The 21283-nt window shown below is 41.4% G+C and overlaps 1 protein-coding gene across 6 annotated transcripts in view; it reads left to right on the top strand.

Moving 5' to 3' along the window:
* The first annotated feature begins 4280 nt into the window (after positions 1 to 4280).
* The window catches only part of LOC115162520 (kinesin-like protein KIF13B), an 80183-nt gene continuing 63180 nt past the window's right edge, over positions 4281 to 21283 (top strand). For 3 of the 6 annotated variants that reach the window (XM_029713891.1, XM_029713887.1, XM_029713892.1), the window contains exons 1-3: positions 4281 to 4452; positions 4966 to 5323; positions 11745 to 11838. In XM_029713891.1, the coding sequence (XP_029569751.1) occupies positions 5254 to 5323; positions 11745 to 11838 (164 nt within the window). In that variant the 5' untranslated portion in view covers positions 4281 to 4452; positions 4966 to 5253. The other 3 variants (XM_029713889.1, XM_029713890.1, XM_029713888.1) reach the window with 3 other exon arrangements.

The following is a 21283-nucleotide window of genomic DNA, read 5'->3' as shown; positions in this document are numbered from 1 at the left end:
GCCCGCCGGTGTAACTGTTAAACTGCTTGCTGACTGTACACTGTACTGCATGATTGTAGCAGATTTACTAACGTGTTAGTTCTAGTAGGTATGTTGACTATGAAGTTAACTAATATGGTAACAACAATGTAGGCTGTGTGTAGTGGTTAGTGGTTATGATATGAAGGTTTGGCTTGGAAAGATTTTTTCTCCTGGTCAGAGACAGCTGATGTGTTGTGCACTGAAGTCCACAAATGAAGGGAAAAGGGGAGAAGAAGAGAGAGCGTAGATGCAACAAGGAATTATACAATGATCAGGGGTGTATTCATTCCGCCGATTCTGTTGAATAACGTTTCTTAAATGGAAGCAAACAGAATGAAAAGGGGATAAACATACTTTAATTTGTCCAATAGAAACTCTCGTTTGCAATCGTTGGAATATTGATTATACTCTAGATCAGCTAGATGCAGGCAAGAGTGTGCAAGGCAGTATTTAATGTGTCAATGTCTGTCACTTTGATTACTCAAATTTCTCACAACCTGTGCACCTACATTGTAAACTTTCATTCATAGGCTAGGATGTAGCAACCTCATGATGGGTACAGGGACAATTAGAGTATCATGTAGTAGCTTAAACCTATCGATGTTACATTGAGCTGGGTGAAAAGATTATGAATGACAGTCATCTAACATGCTGTAATAGAAATAAGGAAATGCTGATTTAAAAAAATTATAGTCTTCCATCATCTTAAACGGCACCGACCAACACTGCATTAGACCTACAGTTGAAGTCGGAAGTTTACATACACTTAGGTTGGAGTCATTAAAACTCGCTTTTCAACCACTCCACACATTTCTTGTTAACAAACTATAGTTTTGGCAAGTCGGTTAGGACATCTACTCATGCACAAGTAATTTTTCCAACAATTGTTTGCAGACAGATTATTTCACTTATAATTCACAGCATCACAATTCCAGTGGGTCAGAAGTTTACATACACTAAGTTGACTGTGCCTTTAAACAGCTTGGAAAATTCCAGAAAATGATGTCATGGCTTTAGAAGCTTCTGATAAGCTAATATACATAATTTCAGTCAATTGGAGGTGTACCTGTGGATGTATTTCAAGGCTTACCTTCAAAAAATTGTAGACTTCCACAAGTCTGGTTCATCCTTGGGAGCAATTTCCAAATGCCTGAAGGTACCACGTTCATCTGTACAAACAATAGTACGCATGTATAAACACCATGGGACCACACAGCCATCATACCGCTCAGGAAGGAGACGCGTTCTGTCTCCAAGAGATTAACGTACTTTGGTGCGAAAAGTGCAAATCAATCCCAGAACAACAGCAAAGGACCTTGTGAAGATGCTGGAGGAAACAGGTACAAAAGTATCTATATCCACAGTAAAACAAGTCCTACATCGACATAACCTGAAAGGCCGCACCGCAAGGAAGAAGCCACTGCTCCAAAACCGCCATAAAAAAAGCTAGCCTACGGTTTGCAACTGCACATGGGGACAAAGATCGTTCCTTTTTGAGAAATGTCCTCTGGTCTGATGAAACAAAAATAGAACTGTTTGGCCATAATGGCCATCGTTACGTTTGTAGGAAAAAGGGGGAGGCTTGCAAGCCGAAGAACACCATCCCAACCGTGAAGCACGGGGGTGGCAGCATCATGTTGTGGGGGTGCTTTGCTGCAAGAGGGACTGGTGCACTTCACAAAATAAGCAGGAAAATGATGTGGATAAATTGAAGCAACATCTCAAGACATCAGTCAGAAAGTTAAAGCTTGGTCGCAAATGGGTCTTCCAAATGAACAATGACCCCAAGCATACTTCCAAAGTTGTGTTAAAATGGCTTAAGGACAACAAAGTCAAGGTATTGGAGTGGCCATCACAAAGCCCTAACCTCAATCCTATAGAACATTTGTGGGCAGAACTGAAAAAGCGTGTGCGAGCAAGGAGGCCTACAAACCTGATTCAGTTTACACCAGCTCTGTCAGGAGGAATGGGCCAAAATTCACCCAACTTATTGTGGGAAGCTTGTGGAAGGCTACCTGAAACGTTTGACCCAAGTTAAACAAATTAAAGGCAATGCTACCAAATCCTAATTGAGTGTATGTAAACCTCTGACCCACTGGGAATATGATGAAAGAAATAAAAGCTGAAATAAATCATTCTCTCTACTATTATTCTGACATTTCACATTCTTAAAATAAAGTGGTGATCCTAACTGACCTAATACAGGGAATTTTTACTAGGATTAAACATCAGGAATTGTGAAAAACTCAGTTTAAATGTATTTGGCTAAGGTGTATGTAAACTTCCGATTTCAACTGTATATACTGTACAATGTACAAACAATACAGGGGACCATGTAGGCCTTTGCCAGAAGATACCGACCCTACCATTACGCTTTTTTACACTGAGCTGCACTGGGGTCGGAACGCAATCATGGTTACATTAAGACACTGTGGAGACAGCATGAGATATGAATCGGAAAACGTACCTCAATGCAGGGATGGGATATGCCACTGTACTCCAAATTTGACAATTATCCACATTGCTCCATTGAGAAGATTGAAATGCTGCTAGTTTTCCCGGAATACTACCCTTTCCCGGAAAACTAGCAGTATTTAATTCTCCTGGATGTACCAGTGTGGATAAAAGTACAATTTGGGGTACATCCCTGCATTGAGGTATCTTTTCCGACCCATAGCTCACACCGGCTCCAAGAAGCAGGGCTGCAACCTGGTCTCAGAGCATTTCTTATTATTCTGTGCGTAAATCTGGGATTTAGTTTGGTATGTGTTTGGTATAGTATGGTATGCATTAATTTGTGGATGTCAATCATCCATTTCGTATGATATGTTACGAATTACAATTCATATGATATGTTACGAATTTGCAAAAACGGAGTTAGGTTAAAGGGTTAAGGTTAGGGGAAGGGTTAGCTAAAAGGGTTAAGGTTAGGGTGAGGGTAAGGGTTAACTAACATGCTAAGTAATTGCAAAGTAGCTAAAAAGTATTATATAGTTGCTAATTAGTTGTCCATGATGAGACTCGAACATGCAACCTTTGGGTTGCTAGACATTCACGTTATACGGCTACCCATCCCCACATCCACCCTCCCTTCGTTTTGGACTTAAAAGGAAAAATCCACCCAAAACCACTCATTTGTTATAATTTACAGTGTTAGATAACACTTATATGTGAGAACAATATTTTTTGTGAAAACATTTTAAATGTTGTTGTTATAATAAGATTGGTAGCAAAATTTGGAAATATGTTGCAGCTCAAGTCGACCACAATGCAATGCTCTCTCTATGGGCTGGCTAGCTAACTAGCTAGCATATGTAGCTACACACAATAATACCAAAGTCAATATCAGCATGTGAAGTAGCTAGTTAGTTGTAAAATCACCTAAACAAACTGCACTATCAATTTAGGAGTCTAGAATTTCACCATGTTCAACCTGCAGATTGATGTACCTCAGAATGGAGTCTGACATTCACAACGGCACCATGCAATGCACCCTGGACTGAAGAGAAGACAACCTACCGCGTTATCACATAGGTAATTTTTTAAATCTGACATATAGGATAGACGTTTTCTTGATCTAAAAGTCATATTCCTATTACCTTCCAGTGTAGTGAGAGCGGCTTTATCTCAGTGCTACATCATACTGAATGACAATATCTCAGATACACATGAAAACATGAACTGACCCAGGGAATAGATAGAACAGCGCTCAGAGATGCACAAAACAATATAACATTCAAAATTGGTGAATCTTTACTTTAAGTAACCTTCTGTCTGATGTAACCATACCAAACATAACATACTGTATCATACTCATTTGAGTTTCCCGGATTTACGTTTACTATGTTACGTCTAGCCTATGAGACCAGTTTAAATCTTCCTCACACTCGAATTATTAGACTACCGAGTGTGAACAAACAGTGATGTTTTTCAAATCCATTGTGCCTGTGCGACGTGCGTACTGTAAACAGGGTTGTGTAGCCTACCTAAACACAACGTTTTGATGTGTTTGACCTTACTATTATGGCGAAGGACTCTTTCTGCCTTACTTTCTACAATGTGCTAGATTCTCAACGTTGCACTTTGAAATATAATGTATTTCACGTAAGATAAACAGTTACATTGTTTCAAGTAATAGATCAATCATGACCTGACTGTTTTCGAACAACAAAAAAATCACATCTCTGCAATGTTATGGCAGTGGAACTTCGTTCAGGCGTAATATAAGTTGTTCCCGACCTTCCCTGCCGGAAAGGGCGTGCACGAGGTTATCCCAGTTTGAGAGCTCGCGAACAGAATTAACGGAACACTGTGCTGACGGGGCTTTGCTCGCCGAACAGGTGGAACATTTGACAAAGATATACGAAATTGAAACCACATAGCACCATTCCGAAGATTGGATTTTAAAACACGGAGCAGCGTCGTTAGCCGGTAGATTGAGCCCCCGCACTTTCTTGTAAATCGCGAAGTTGAGTCCCCTAGACCCAGCCCGTTAGCTAGCTCATTTTGTCAGCCAATGCAAGGCAAGGGGTTTGGTCGCAAAGCAAATAGGTTATTTGCTTATTTAAACTATCTTGGTTGGTTTACACTTTAAATTGGATGATGTATGCGTGTCCATTAATCAATGTTTGCTGTCATTTGTTTGAATACAGAAAATGGTGTTAGCTAGCTAATGATATTTAGCTAGGTTAGCTCAAATCCAAGGTAGCTTCGACTATTCCATTTGCTCCATTAGCTTCGACTCCATTGCCAATTCATTAACTATTAATTGATATTGTTGAGCTGAGTCTTAAACGCTAATAATAGGTGAATGCCAAATGCACGTCTGCATCATAAAAACAACCGTTATGTTAGCACACTAAGTTAACGTTTGTCCTCTCTAGTCTTGTTTTTTTCTTGCTTGTTTTGCAGCATGTATTGATGCATTTTCTCTGTCTTTTACAGCTCAAGCCCCTCGGGACATACAGTAACCGGAGGATAGCTGTTTATTGAAGATTTGTTGAAGGAGAGAGAATTTTCCTCCCAGCAAGCCATTGTGCAATGATGGAAAATGCCATGTTTTAGGACGAACCCTTATAGCTAGCTGGCTGACCAGGCAGCTAGCAGCACATATCAAGGATTCTGGATGATTCTTCCACAAGAGTCCATTGGGCATCATTATTATCACCCGGAGAGCGCCTCTAATTTATCACCGAGACAGACGCACTGTCTGTCCGTCTGACAGTGGACACAATGGGCGACACCAGTCTGAACGACTCGAACGTGAAGGTCGCAGTCCGTGTTCGTCCTATGAACAGGAGAGGTAAGTAACATTAGCTGGGTTATCGCTATATTGACGACACGAAGCTTGACACTCGGCTCAGTTGCTGTGAAAAGGGCCTAATCGATAACCTCTTAGTGAATCAAAGCCCTGACCCTTGCCTGCCATGGGTCATTCCCTGGGGCAGTGTCTGTAGTAAACGCATTATTATCCATGTTTTCATGAACATGCAGTACCAAGTTTGGAGACACCTACTCATTCCATGGTTTTTCTTTTATTTCTTGACTATTTTCTACATTGTAGACATCAGCGCTATGAAATATCACACATGGAATCATGTAGTAACCAAAAAAGTGTTAAACAAATCTAAATAGATTTGATATTCTTCAAAGTAGCCACCCTTTGCCTTGATGACAGCTTTGCACACTCTTGGCATTCTCTCAACCAGCTACATGAGGTAGTCACCTGGAATGCTTTTCAATTAACAGGTGTGCCTTGTTAAAAGTTAATTTGCGGAATTTCTTTCCTTAATGCATTTGAGCCAATCAGTTGTGTTGTGACAAGGTAGGGGTGGTATACAGAAGATGGCCCTATTTGGTAAAAGACCAAGTCCATATTATGCCATGAACAGCTCAAATAAGCAAAGAGAAACAACAGTCCATTATTACTATAAGACATGAAGGTCAGTCAATACTGAAAATGTCAAGAACTTTGAACGTTTCTTCAAGTGCAGTCGCAAAAACCATCAAGCGCTATGATGAAACTGGCTCTCATGAGGACCACCACAGGAAAGGAAGACCCAGAGTTACCTCTGCTGCAGAGGATAAGTTCATTAGTTACCAGCCTCAGAAATTGCAGCCCAAATAAATGCTTCACAGAGATTATTTATTTTATTTATTTTTATTTCACCTTTATTTAACCAGGTAGGCTAGTTGAGAACAAGTTCTCATTTACAACTGTGACATGGCCAAGATAAAGCAAAGCAGTTCGACACACACAACAACAGAGTTACACATGGAATAAACAAACATACAGTAGAAAAAGTCTACATACAGTGTGTGCAAATGAGGTAAGATAAGGGAGGTAAGGAAATAACTAGGCCATGGTGGCGAAGTAATTACAATATAGCAATTAAACACTGGAGTGATAGATGTGCAGAAGATGAATGTGCAAGTAGAGATACTGGGGTGCAAAGGAGCAAGATAAATAAATACAGTATGGGGATGAGGTAGTTGGATGGGCTATTTACAGGTGGGCTATGTACAGGTGCAGGGATCTGTTAGGTGCTCTGACAGCTGGTGCTTAAAGTTAGTGAGGGAGATATGAGTCTCCAGCTTCAGTGATTTTTTTTTTTGCAGTTCGTTCCATTCATTGGCAGCAGAGAACTGGAAGGAAAGGCGGCCAAAGGAGGAATTGGCTTTGGGGGTGACCAGTGAGATATACCTGCTGGAGCGTGTGCTACGGGTGGGTGCTGCTATGGTGACCAGTGAGCTGAGATAAGGCGGGGCTTTACCTAGCAAAGTAACAGACGCATCTAAACATCAACTGTTTAGAGGATGTGTGAATCAGGCCTTCATGGTTGAATTGCTGCACAGAAACCACTTCTAAAAGACACCAATAAGAAGACTTGCTTGGGCCAAGAAACACGAGCAATGGACATTAGACCGGTGGAAATCTGTCCCTTGGTCTGATGAGTCAAATTTGAGATGTTTGGTTCCAACCGCCGTGTCTTTGTGAGACGCAGAGTAGGTGAACGGATCTCCGCATGTGTGGTTTCCACCGTGAAGCATGGGAGGTGTGGGTGTGATTTACTGGTGACACTGTCAGTGATTTATTTAGAATTCAAAGCACCCTTAACCAGCATTGCTACCACAGCATTCTGCAGCAATACGCCATCCCATCAGGTTTGGGCTTAGTGGGACTATAATTTGTTTTTCAACAGGACAATGACCCAACACACCTCTAGGCTGAGTGATGGAGTGCTGCATCAGATGACCTGGCCTCCACAATCACCTGACCTCAACCCAATTGAGATGGTTTGGGATTAGTTGGATCGCAGAGTGAAGGAAAAGCAGCCTACAAGTGTTCAGCATGTGTGGGAACTGCTTCAAGACTATAGGAAAAGCATTCCAGGTGAAGCTGGTTGAGAGAATACCAAGAGTGTGCTAAGCTGTCATCAAGGCAAAGGGTGGCTATTTTGAAGAATCTCAAGTCTAAAATATATTTAGATTTGTTTACACTTTTTCTTTGCTTACTATATGATAACATATGTGTTAGTCATAGTTTTGATGTCTTCACTATTATTCTACAATGTAGAAAATAGTACAAATAAAGAAAAACCCTTGAATGAGTAGGTGTGACCAAACTTTTGACTGATACTGTATATTAGAGATGTCTAGATATGACTTTTGCTTGATGATTTCAACAGCCAACAACATCCATTGACATTTTGCTTGATCAGGCCAGACTATTGGGTGGGATAGCATGGATTTGAAAATATTCCTGGCCTATAATACACAAACGAGCTGTCTATTCAAGAAGTTATGGATTTAGTGTTAAACGGTGTGATCGGTCTGAACAAATGTAGTCACCCTTTCATAACAAGCCGCAGTAATGAGTGCAGTGACATGCCTCCCATTAATGAATCTTTGCGCACACTCAAATGATTCATCCAATTATAATGCTGGCTATGAATGCCGCTTGGAGGGAAGAAAGGATATTTTAGCCGTGTGCCCCCAGTCGAATTTAGCCATGGGAGAACATGTCTGGAAGTACGAGAGTCTACTGAGGTGGAAAATACTGAGTCTAGCTACAATGTAGCGGGCCATGTCACGTGTTCCTTCTCACAGAGCTTAGAAATCGGTCACAAGACAGGGAATTTGACCAGCGCTCTTTCTCGTGCATCCTCCAATCATGCAATGAAACAACCCCAGGGCAGTATCCATTCGACACTGTTATATCCCGCACTACACCTGTCATATCCCGCACTACACCTGTCATTGTTAATTTTGATAGTAGCCTACTGTCTGCACATTTAATTGGATTCCCACCAAAACAGACCCAAGACTGAAGCTTCTCCTTTGAAGATGCACTGTAATACAGTCGTTAGTAACCACAAATCAGAACACAACTTACATTTCTGCTTCACACTGTTGATATAACTATACATTTGATTTCTAAGTTACTGACATCTCAAATGTATTATGGCAAGGGCTCATATTTATCTTGGGATCTAAATGTATCAGACTTAGTGCCGAGTGATTTAGTGTATTTTTATTTATTTTTTAGGCCGTTTTGGTTAGATTTTTACAAAATTATAAATATTTTTCTTTCAGTTTTCGATAATTTAAAACATATTACATCTATAATGAAATAAAAATTGTGAACATTCAATTGCCAAAACATTGAAAATATTCCATTGATGTCAATAGAAAAATGGAAAATGATTATGAAATAAAATATTTCAGTTGTGTATATTACTTTGTTTTTTTTATTTGATTACAGGCAGTAGTAGCCAGACAACCCTAAAACGTTATCTTTGTGCTCCCCATACTGTACTGTTTTTAGTCGTCCTATTTGGCTAGGCTAGCCTGCCTAAGTATGCTGCAGAGCTGTCTGACAATCATTTTACTAGTTCTTCAAAGTAGAGAAGGCATACTTTCACGAACTGTCTCAATCATTCACTCTTGTTGTGTTGTGTACATTCCTTTCTCATGCGGTCTGTGTGTCTAGCGTAGCAGCCGTAAAAGTGTATCCATCTCTATACGAGCCGGAAGAACAGGCTCAATGGATTGTCATTGTAGTCATTTACCACATATCTGCACTGAACTAGGGTCAATATTTGCTTAATGAAAACTACAAACTCCCTTCAGCCCAGCGTCCCACATAGTTCTTGACTTGATTCCTCTCAGGAATAATTTGATTTCCCTCTAGAGAAACGGCACGTTGGGCTCACCAAAAAAACGACATGGAATTCAAGTAATTGATCCGACGTTGTCAATCATTTTCTTTTTAGGATATAAAACAACTAACATTTCTGTTAATCGCTCAGCGCTAGTCAGACTCGGAGCTGTTCTGGCTGTGGTGGACAAAGGCAGGAAGGGAGTCAGTCTGAAAGGACTATTTGCTAGCGTTGCATAACTGACCATGTTCTCATGGCCGTAGAAGAGTTATTGGTGGGAGGCCAGGTCTTCGAAGAACGACCCCATCGGCTCCAGCCCAGTCACATCATATACACTGCCTTTCCATTTCCACGTTGATGTCATGCCTATTGTACCACCAACTAAGCCCGGTGCTGTTTCACTTACTGCACGGAAGAAAGCTAATTTGCCAATGGAAAATGAGCTGCTACTGGAAAGAATCTGATGAAAGACGAGAGAATACTAGGATATTACCGTCACTTCTCCTTTGCATTTCACTTAAGATGTATATCTTTTTTCCTCTGTTCATTTCCTTCAAGAAAAAGCAGATCTAATGCTATTACCGAAAGTCACAGAATAGTCAACTGGTCAGAACATTAGCAGGTGTATGACCACACACTGGTCTGTACTACCAGTCTGGTATGCAAGGTTGCTGGAGCTTACTCACTCACACACACACACACACACACACACACACACACACACAACAGGCGAACTGGTTGATCCATACCAGTGGCAGTGAAACGGTGTGATGGCGCTCAAACCCGTGTGATGATGACACACACACACACACAGCGTGCCCAATAAAGACACTCAGTGACTCAGTTCAGGGAAAAACGGGGCTGTGACACTGGCAAGGCACTCAAGATCACGTCTTGTTATTTGGGATTGGACTGAAGCCTAAGTCCTTGGATTCCTTCACCAGCACTGACTCTTAAACCCAATTTGACCCCAACAAGTATACACATTCGTTACCTCTTTGCTTCGGTGGTTACTGGTCACCAGTGCATGAGGGGAAGGATGGATGGAGGGAGGAAGGGACTAGGGAGGAAGCCCGTGCTTCCTCTGAGGGAGAAGGGTTGCAGCCAGCCGGGATTACTCACCCGACGGTCCCTCCCACCCCCTCTGTGCCCCAGCCTCCATAGGGTATTGCTACCTCTCCATGCAACTCCCCTATGCAAAAAAACCTTCTATGCAGTTTGCATTGACATGGCCATGGATCATGTTCAGGAGGAAGCAATGGAAGAAAATGGACAAACTGTGAGGGACTACTATCTGGACGTGTCCAATAGAAACACTCAAGGTTTTAAAACCCTTTTCCGTTGTGTGTCCTAATGAACATAATGCCGGACTAGCCTTTCCTCTGGACACACTTTTATAGTTTCATGGATGTGTTTGAAATTGAATGTGTGTGGTTGTTTACATACCCAAACAGAACATTCACTACTGTGTGAGTTTGTCTTGTCGACTGGCCTCTTTGTTTGTGCGCATTCCTGTCAATGCTAAAAATGTGAGATTGTAAATATTGGACCCCAAGGGTCAAGAGCGAACACAGGGTTTTGAAAATAATGAACTGGTTGTTTGGTTAGTAATAATAATAATTATTATTATTATTATAACGTCTATAAGAATGCAGTCAGTGAGGAATAATTCTCTAGACACAGTACAGTAAGTACAGAGGAAATCTAGGCTAAATCATAATACCGTCATAATATCATAATAAGTGTGTTTTGTTCCCTAGCACAATTTTGAAAGGAGCAAACTGACAGTGTGGAAAGGGGACGAGCCCACATTTAGGCCAGCAGTACAGATGGAGAGCCCAATAATTAATGCTGCTATTATTAGGCTTCCATATGGCAGCGCTGTGCTGCACTAGCTACAATGTGCTAACTAACAGGGCAGCCAAAAATAATAGCACACCCATTGTGCTCACAGAGCAGTTTTGGAATTCAGCAAATTATATTTAATGGGTTTTCTATGATGGAGAAAAAAAAAAGTTCTCACTTTCCAGTTTTCATAAAGTAACATTTACATGTTCATTCATCAGACACTTTTACAGTGAATGTGACTCACAAGTGACTTAATGCAATATAGGCCTGCTACATTATCTGTTAGTAGCCTTTGTGTGACCCTTGCAGGAATGATGAGGGCATTTGTGTGAGGAGGACTAATGGTTTTAGACACTTTGTTCTACAGTTATCAATTGAGTTACAGCTCACCTCCAAGATAAAAGGCAACAAGCCTGGGCCGATGCCTACCCAGTACCCACCAATCACTTAACAAAAGCTTATTTTTCTTGGCAGAACCCTATGTTATACATTGCCTATATGTGCATCTCTATGTCTTCACACTACTTAAATGCTTTCAAAGTTGACGATGACCCTGTTGATGTAATGTGACTGCATTAAACTCTGTCTTGGCCTGGGGCAAGTAAAACAGTGTACAGGTATTCTCCTTTCTAGTCCCATGATTATGTACCTACCCTGCACCTGGAAGTTATTAGTTATTCTGAACCTTTTCTATTTCATCTCTCCCTCTCACAGAAAAGGACCTGAACACAAAATGTATTGTGGATATGGAAGGCAACCAGACCATCCTTCACCCAGGTGGTGGAAACCTGGGCAAGGGAGACTCCAGGTTGGTGTGTGTGTTTCTGTGTGTGCCCATGGCAATCAGTTTCAGCTGTTGAAAGAGTTTGAGTCCAGTAAAGGGATTTGGAGAATGTCGCATGTCTGTGTTTGCGTGTCGACAGTCTGTGTCACCTGCTGAGTGAACAATGATTTGGGGGGGGGTTGAACAGTCTGTGTTTGTTTGTGTGGAGAGAGTGTGTCTCTGTGAGTATATGTCAGTAGACAGCCCAGGCAGCCTGCTGCTCCTCTCCTCATCCTTCCGTGTGTTGGAGCATAACTCTCCTCCGGCTGACTTCCTCTCTTTATCTCAACCCTTCCGTTGCCCCGACAATGCAGGGGGAGGTCACGGCGGGGTCAACGCCTTGCGACCATGGAACCCCATTACATTTGGAGAAGCTAGGGAATGAGGAAAAAGAAAAGAAAGAAAAAAAGCATGTTTGCTTTAGCATCTGTCGGCCGTAAAGATCCTCGGCTAACTTTTATGGGGGTAAACAAGGGAAGCGCTATCATTTCTCTCTTTCTCTGCCTCTTTTCTTTATTTCCTTTTTTATTTTCCTTCGGATGACAATGGTGTGAGCGTTGGTGGGTGGACCAGGTTTTAAACTTGGAGGAGAAAGACGGAGCTGGCTGCTGCCCTCACACTGCAGACACTTTAATGGTGGAGCTGGGTTCGTGTTGTGGGACCTGCTGCTGGGATGAAGAGATGAATGGAGTAGAGGCCCTCCTCGCTCACTCCCATAGAGCCTCTACAGACTCCCAGGGCCCCAGATGCCTCCAATGGCACGAGTTCACATGACTGCCCAGTGTTTTACCTAGTTTATCTTTGGTGGAGTGGGTGGGTGGGGGTCTCGGGAATCCAGATAACATATTTATTTTTTTATATATTTTTTTACCCCATTTTCTCCCCAATTTCGTGGTTTCCAATTGTCTCATCACCTCAACTCCTGTACGGACTCGGGAGAGGCGAAAGTCGAGAGCCGTGCGTCCTCCGAAATACAACCCAACCAAGCTGCGCTGCTTCTTGACACAATGCCCACTTAACCCAGCCGCACCAATATGTCGGAGGAAACACCGTACACCTGGCGACCATGTCAGCGTGCACTTCGCCTGGCCTTCTACAGGAGTCGCTGGTGCGCGATGGGACAAGGATATCCCTACCGGCCAAACACTCCTCTAACCCGGATGACGCTGGGCCAATTGTGCGCCGCCCCATGGGTCTCTCGGTCGCGGCTGGCTGCGACAGAGCTTGAACCCAGAATCTCTAGTGGCACAGCTAGTACTGCAGAGCCTTAGACCACTGCGCCACTCAGGCGGCCCAACGGAATTCAACAATATTCAAAAATGTATTGAATTAACTAGGAAATCAACTAAATGTATTATTTTGCCCAAGATTATCAAAAGACATGAACAAAGTGTGTCATTGATTTGTATTTTCCTTTCTGAACTTTCAACTCTCTGAAGCAAAGGCACGGTAATTACCAGCGTTGGTCTACCAATTTGTGTAACCGTTAGCAATGATGGTAACGACAACCGTCTTCTGGTAGATGAAAAGGCTTTCCCCAAAATCTTCTCAATTAAATGTTAACTACAAAATAGCCTATGCCTACCTGGCAGAATATCATTGTGATAATTTGCATAAATCCAGTGGCAATTGTTTAGCAAACTCTGCAATCATATGCGTGCTACAGAAACGCTGCTAACCAAACAAGTTGCTGGTGCCACTTGAATTAAAGCGTATCTACACCCCAAAATGAAAACTTCTTAGATTTTTCCCAGACCTCAAAAGTGGCCTCCTGATGTGGTTTAAGCATTGTTGTGTACTTAGAACATCAAATGTCATTGTTTTTCTGTTAAAGCTGATTTATGGTGACTTGTTGTGTATATGCAAGCAGCCTCTTCTGTCTTACAGAGACTGGACTCTGTTTATCATGCATGCTTGCGCTGGATTACAAATGCCAAGTCACTCACCCACCATTGCACCTTGTACCAAATGGTGGTTTGGACCTCACTTTATATGCGCAGAAAGCTACATTTGTATGTGTTCATCTACAAAGCCTTTTTGGGTAAACTCCCTCTTTACATCTCTATTCTAGTCTCCTTCACCATCAGCAGTTACCATATTCGGTCTGCTAGGTGGTTGCTACTTAGTCCCAAGGACATTTACAGTGTATTCAGACCCCTTGACTTTTTACATATTTTGTTAAGTTACAGCCTGATTTTAAAATGGATTATTGTTTTTTTCCCTCATCAATCTACACACAATACCCCATAATGACAAAGTAAAAGCAGGTTTAGAAATGTTTGCAATTTCACCTTTCCCAGATCTGTGCCTCGACACAATCCTGTCTCGGAGCTCTACGGACAATTCCTTTGACCTCGTGGCTTGGTTTTTGCTCTGACATGCACTGTTGGCTGTAGGACCTTTATATAAACAGGTGTGCGCCTTTTCCAAATCATTTCCAATCAATTGAATTTACCACAGGTGGACTCCAACCAAGTTGTAGAAACATCTCAAGGATGATCAATGGAAACAGGATGCACCTGAGCTCAATTTCGAGTCTCAGCAAAGGGTCTGAATACTTATGTAAATAACGTATTTCTTTTTTTTCTTCTTAAAACCTGTTTGCTTTATCATGATGGGGAATTGTCTATATTTATGAGGAAGAAAAGTATTGAATCAATTTTAGAATAAGACTGTGGAAAAAGTCATGCGGTCTGAATACTTTCCGAATGCAATGTACAGTATTAGGCAAGACTGTTTTCTCGTCTTGTGCACCAGAGGCATGGAATAGTCTACATTCCATGCTTTATCTACATATGTTAGTGCCACTGAATGAATTAAAAATGTTGATTGGAGACTGTAACAGAGGAGTGTAAATGTTTTTTTTTTTTTTAAATGCTGGATCATATTGTTAAATTGTATATTTTTTTAATTCTGTAATGTATTGATTGTTTCTGCTGCCTTGGCCAGGTCTCCCTTAAAATAGAGGCTCTGGTTCTCAATGGGCTTTTCCTGGTTAAATAAAATTAAACGTTTTGGGCGTCTTGACCAAATTCACATAGAAATGTGAGTGATAGATCTGTTAGTCTAATTGAAAGGAAGTCTAAGAAGCGGTAGATCTATTCTATGTGCGGTGTTTCTATGCTTCCCATTCTTAAGTTTTGTTTTTGTGTCTTTTACTTTCAATTTTGTACACCAGCTTCAAACAGCAGAAAATACATTTCACAGCGGTTTAGATGGTGCAATGATTATTTACACTATTGCTTGTTTTGTCAAACTTAAATTAGGCAAACTTTTTGAGTTTTAGCAACCAGGAAATGGCAGAGCGATTTCTGCATATTGCAACTTCAAAATGTGTGATCTTAACCCTTGAAAAACAATTGAACGGAATTTTGGGGAAAACAAAACAGATATTTTATAGGGCCTATAATATCCATCCACTCCCCTGTCTTTTTCCTGCGTGCCAGCATGTGGAGGGTGGGACTGTGTTGCCTGTCTGACAGATAGGGAGAGAGCAAGATCAGTCTATTGAATGTGTGTATATATATGTGACTAGTGGGACGTTTAACTGCTAATGTTTTGTCTCTGCTCCCGTGTCTTGTTAAAGTTTAATGGCCGATTTCGGTTCTCCCTATGTGTTCTTTCCTCTAGCGATAGTTAGAATCAGGGATAGCCCTCTGTCGTGTCGATGCATGTTGGACCTCCTGTGTTGGCTGATCTGCTGTATCATGATTCATGAGTGGAAAATGATAATGTCAGATAGGGCCTGTCTAATGAATGTTCAATAGGCCTACAGTACATTGACACTCCCTGAATGTCCCTGGCTGGAACTGACTATGCTCCACCTCCATTGAGACAAACTGGCCACGCTCAGACTGTACAAGGACTGCCTATCTAGCACTACCTTCAACAACCTTCAATAGATGAAGACCACCATACATGCACACTGGCCAGACACACACACACACACACACACACACACACACACACACACACACACTAGGGCTGTGACGGTCATGGAATTTTGGATGACTGTAATTGGCCAGCCAAATGACTGAGGTCTCTGTAATAACCATTTTGAATAGCCCCCCCCAAAATTATTCAAATATATACAGTGCATTTGGAAATTAGTCAGACCCTTTTTCCACATTTGTTGTTACATTACAGCTTTATTCTAAAATGTGTTAATTCGTTTTTTTCCTCATCAATCTTAACACAATTCCCCATAACCTGACAGCTTGGGAGAACCTTCCCAAAGGACAACCATCTCTGCAGCACTCCACCAATCAGGGCTTTATGATAGTGGCCAGAAGGAAGCCATTCCTCAGAAAAAAGCACATGACAGCCCGCTTCATCTTTGCTAAAAGGGACCTAAAGACTCTTAGACCATGAGAAACAAGATTCTCTGGTCTGATGAAACCAAGATTGAACTCTTTGGCCTGAATGCCAAGTGTCACGTCTGGAGGAAACCTGGCACCATCCCTACGGTGAAGCATGGTGGTGGTGGCAGCATCATGCTGTGGGGATGTTTTTCAGCGGCAGGGACTGGGAGACTAGTCAGGATTCAGGGAAAGATGAACGGAGCAAATTACAGAGAGATCATTGGTAAAAACCTACTCCAGAGCGCTCAGGACCTCTGACTGGGGCGAAGGTTCACCTTCCAGAAGGACAATGACCTTAAGCACACAGCCAAGACAACGCAGGAGTGGCTTTGGGACAAGTCTCTGAATGTCCTTGAGTGGTCCAGCCAGACCCTGGACTTGAACCCGATCGTACATGTCTGGAGAGACCTGAAAATATCTGTGCAGCGACGCTCCCCATCCAACCTGACAGCGCTTGAGAGGATCTGCAGAGAGGAATGGGAGAAACTCACCAAATAAAGGTGTGCTAAGCTTGTAGCGTCATACTCAAGGCTGTAATTGCTGCCAAAGGTGCTTCACAAAGTACTGAGTAAAGGGTTTGAGTACTTAGGTGAATGTAATTTCTGTTTTTTTTTTTTAGCAAATTTGCAAAAATGTATAAAAATCTGTTTTTGCTTTGTCATTATGGGGTGTTGTGTGTAGATTTGAGGGGGGGGAGGGCAATTTAATCCATTTTAGAATAAGGCTGTAAAGTAACAATGTGGAAAAAGTCAAGGGGTCTGAATACTTTCTGAGTGTGTGTATGTGTGTATGTGTGTATGTATGTGTATATATATACTACCGTTCAAAAGGTTGGGGTCACTTAGAAATGTCCTTGTTTTTGAAAGAAAAGCAACAGTTTTTGTCCATTAAAGTAACATCAAATTGATCAGAAATACAGTGTAGACATTTAATCTTTTACATTACTATTGTAGCTGGAAACGGCTGATTTGAAATGTTTTATTTTTTGAATGGAATATCTACTAATCTAATATCATCAGTTCTCCCAAATGGCCTTGTACGAGATTTTCAGTTTTTTGGCAATTTCTCGCATGGAATAGCTTTTATTTCTCAGAACAAGAATAGACTGATGAGTTTCAGAAGAAAGTTCTTTATTTCTAGCTATTTTGAGCCTGTAATCCAACCCACAAATGCTGATGCTCCAGATACTCAACTAGTTTAAAGAACCTGTTTTTTTTATTGCTTCTTTAATTAGCACAACAGTTTTCAGCTGTGCTAACATAATTGCAAAAGGGTTTTCTAATGATCAATTAGCCTTTTTAAAATGATAAACTTGTATTAGCTAACACAACGTGCCAATGGAACACAGGAGTGATTATTGCTGATAATGGGCCTCTGTATGCCTATGTAGATATTCCATAAAAAATCAGCTGTTTCCAATAGTCATTTACAACATTAATAATGTCAACACTGTATTTCTGATGTTATTTTAATGGACAAAGAATTTGCTTTTCTTTCAAAAACAAGGACCTTTCTATGTGACCCCAAACGTGTGTGTTTGTTTTCTATGCATATTTGATATTTTCCTCCACTCCTGGCTGTATGTACTGCCATAGAAATAGAATGAATAGAACGTCAATGATTGCATAATGGTGTGCATAGTGTACCTATAGGGGCAAAGCAGTAAAAGCAGGAAGTAAAATCACAATGTGTATCCATCAATATGTGCTGTGATTAGTTGATTCAACTCAACTGATTTTTTTAATATATATTTTTGTTTTGTTTGCACCTTGTCTGAGAAAAGCGCTCTACAAATTGAGTTATTACAAAAATTACATTCCAATGCATCAGTCACATCAGTTAACTAATTTGAATGAACATTCTACATTACCATGGAAATTATTGCATCACAATACCAGGGCGCCATTGTGAGTGTACCCATCAGTTTACAACTCAAATTTCCACGGTTAGAGGTTCCAAGCCCATTCTATTCATTGTTTGCTATGACACCTTGTCTGTTTCAGCAAGGGGCAACAAAGTTTCATGACGTTAGCCCTTTGATGCGTACAAGGACACATTTGTTGGGTGGTCCCTGCAGCGTATGATCACAAATGTGATTGGCACAGTAGCAACAGAACATATGATGCAACAAACGCATCTAAACATCATTGTTGTCTGAACTTTATTCCTCAATTTCACCTTTTATTGTGAAAGATAAATGCGATCATCATCCAAACAACACGGAACACATCCACAGCTAAACTCAATCCATAAACCAGTCTAAATAACAGGTTGCGCTGACAAATACTGAACATAAGTTAGCGACTTAGATTTGTTTACAATGTACCACATCTCAGGTGAGAAATCAAATCAAAATGAAATGTTATTGGCCACATAGACGTGTTTAGCAGATGTTATTGCGGGTGTAGCGAAATGCTTGTGCTTCTAGTTCTGACAATGCAGCAATATCTAATTAGTAATATCTAACAATTTCACAACATATACCCAATACACACAGGAATGGAATTAAGAATATATAAATATATGGACGAGCAAAGACAGAGCGGCGTAGACAAAGATACAGTGGAATAGTATAGAATACAGTATATACATATGAGATGAGCAATGCCAGATATGTAAACATTACATTTACATTATCAAAGTGACCAATGATTTCAAGTCTGTGCATATAGGCAGCAGCCTCTGTGATAGCGATGGCTATTTAACAGTCTGATGCCTTGAGATAGAAGCAGTTTTTCAGAGTCTCTCAGTCCCAGCTTTGATGCACCTGTACTGATCTCACCTTCTGGATCATAGCGGGGTGAATAGGCAGTGGCTCCGGTGGTTGTTGTCCTCTGATCTTTTTGGCCTTCCTGTGACATCTGGTGCTGTAGGTCAAATCAAATAAATCTAACTTTATTTGTCACATGTGCCGAATACGACAAGTGTAGACTTTACTGTGAAATGCTTACTTACAAGCCCTTAACCAACAGTGCAGTTCAAGAAGAAGAAAATATTTACCAAGTAGACTAAAATAAAAAGTAACACAATAAGAATAACAATAACGAGGCTATATACAGGGGGCACCGGTACTGAGTCAGTGTGCGGGGGTACAGGCTAGTTGAGGTAATCTGTACATGTAGGTGGGGGCGAAGTGATCTATGAATAGATAACAAACAAACAGCGAGTAGCAGCAGTGTACAAAAGGTGGGTGTCAGTGTAAATTGTCCTGTAGCGCTTTTATGAATTGCTGAACAGTCTTACGGCTTGGGGTTAGAAGCTGTTGAGGAGCCTTTTGCATCATCTGTGGACCTATTGGGTCGGTATGCAAATTGAAGTGGGTCTAGGGTGGCAGGTAAGGTAGAGGTCATAGGATGCTTAACTAGTCTCTCAAAGCACTTCATGATGACAGAGGTGAGTGCTACAGGGCGATAGTCATTTAGTTCAGTTACCTTTGCATTCTTGGGTACAGGAACAATGGTGGCCATCTTGAAGCATGTGGGGACAGCAGACTGGGATAGGGAGAGATTGAATATGTCCGTAAACACACCGGCCAGCTGGTCTGCGCATGCTCTGAGGACGCGGCTAGGGTTGCCGTCTGGGCCGGCAGCCTTGTGAGGGTTAACACGTTTAAATGTCTTACTCATGTCTGCCACGGAGAAGGAGAGCCCACAGTCCTTGGTAGCGGGCAGCGTCGTTGGCACTGTGTTATCCTCAAAGAGGGCAAAGAAGGTGTTTAGCTTGTCCGGAAGCAAGATGTCGGTGTCTGCGACCTGGCTAGTTTTCCTTTTGCAGTCCGTAGTTGTCTGTAGACCCTGCCACATAAGTCTCGTGTCTGAGCCGTTGAATTGCGACTCAACTTTGTCTTTATACTGACATTTTGCCTGTTTGATTGCCTTGCGGAGGGAATGACCACTCTGTTTGTATTCTGCCATATTCCCAGTCACCTTGCCATGTTTAAATGCGGTGGTTAGCGCTTTCAGCTTTGCGTGAATGCGGCCATCAATCCACGGTTTCTGGTTAGGTTTTGATAGTCACAGTGGGTACAACATCTCCTATACACTTCCTGATATAGGCAGTTACCGTTTCAGTATATTCGTCAATATTATTCCCGGAAGCTACCTGGAACATATCCCAATCCGCGTGATCAAAACAATCTTGCGTAGATTCCGATTGGTCATTAGAAAACCCTTTTGCAATTATGTTAGCACAGCTGATAACTGTTGTGCTAATAGTCCTGAATGAGTTTGTGCCTATAGGAAGTGAGGAGCAAAATGGAGTCATGGTCAGATTTGCTGACCATAAGAAAGGAGGGCAGGGGAGGGCCTTGTATGCATCCTGGAAGTTGTAGTAACAGTGGTCTAGTGTTTTACAGCGCAAGTACTACAGTCGATATGCTGATAGAATTTAGGCATCATTTTCTTAAAATTTGCTTAACTTCTCAGGGCTACGTGGGACCTGCAGGACACACTATTCAACAGCCAGTGAAATAGCATGGCGCGAAATACAAAACAGCAAAAATCTCATTTAATTTTCTCAAACAATCAACTATTTTACACCATTGTAAAGATAAGACTCTCGTTAATCTAACCACATTGTCCGATTTCAAAAAGGCTTTACGGCGAAAGCATAAAATTAGATTATGTTAGGACATAAACTTCACAAGAAAAACCACACAGCCATTTTCCAAGCAAGGACATGCATCACAAAAAACAAAAATACAGCTAAAATATTCACGAACCTTTGATGATCTTCATCAGATGGCACTCATAGGACTTCATGTTATACAATACATGTATGTTTTGCTCGATAAAGTTCATATTTATATCCAAAAACAGCATTTTACATTGGCGTGTGATGTTCAGAAATGTTTTGCCTCCCAAAACCTCCGGTGAATGAGCACATCAATTTACAAAACTACTCATCATAAACGTTGATAAAATTTACAACAGTTATTGAAAGAATTATAGATACACTACTCCTTGACGCAACCGCTTTGTCAGATTTCAAAATAACTTTATGGAGAAAGCACATTGTTCAATATTCTGAGTACATAGCTCAGCCATCGAAGCAAGCTATACAGCTACCTG

Source organism: Salmo trutta, chromosome 25 (assembly GCF_901001165.1).
Source record: "Salmo trutta chromosome 25, fSalTru1.1, whole genome shotgun sequence".
Classification (NCBI taxonomy): domain Eukaryota; kingdom Metazoa; phylum Chordata; class Actinopteri; order Salmoniformes; family Salmonidae; genus Salmo; species Salmo trutta.
The sequence above is the reverse complement of the archived record's forward strand: the minus strand, read 5'-3'. Positions and strand labels throughout refer to the sequence as shown.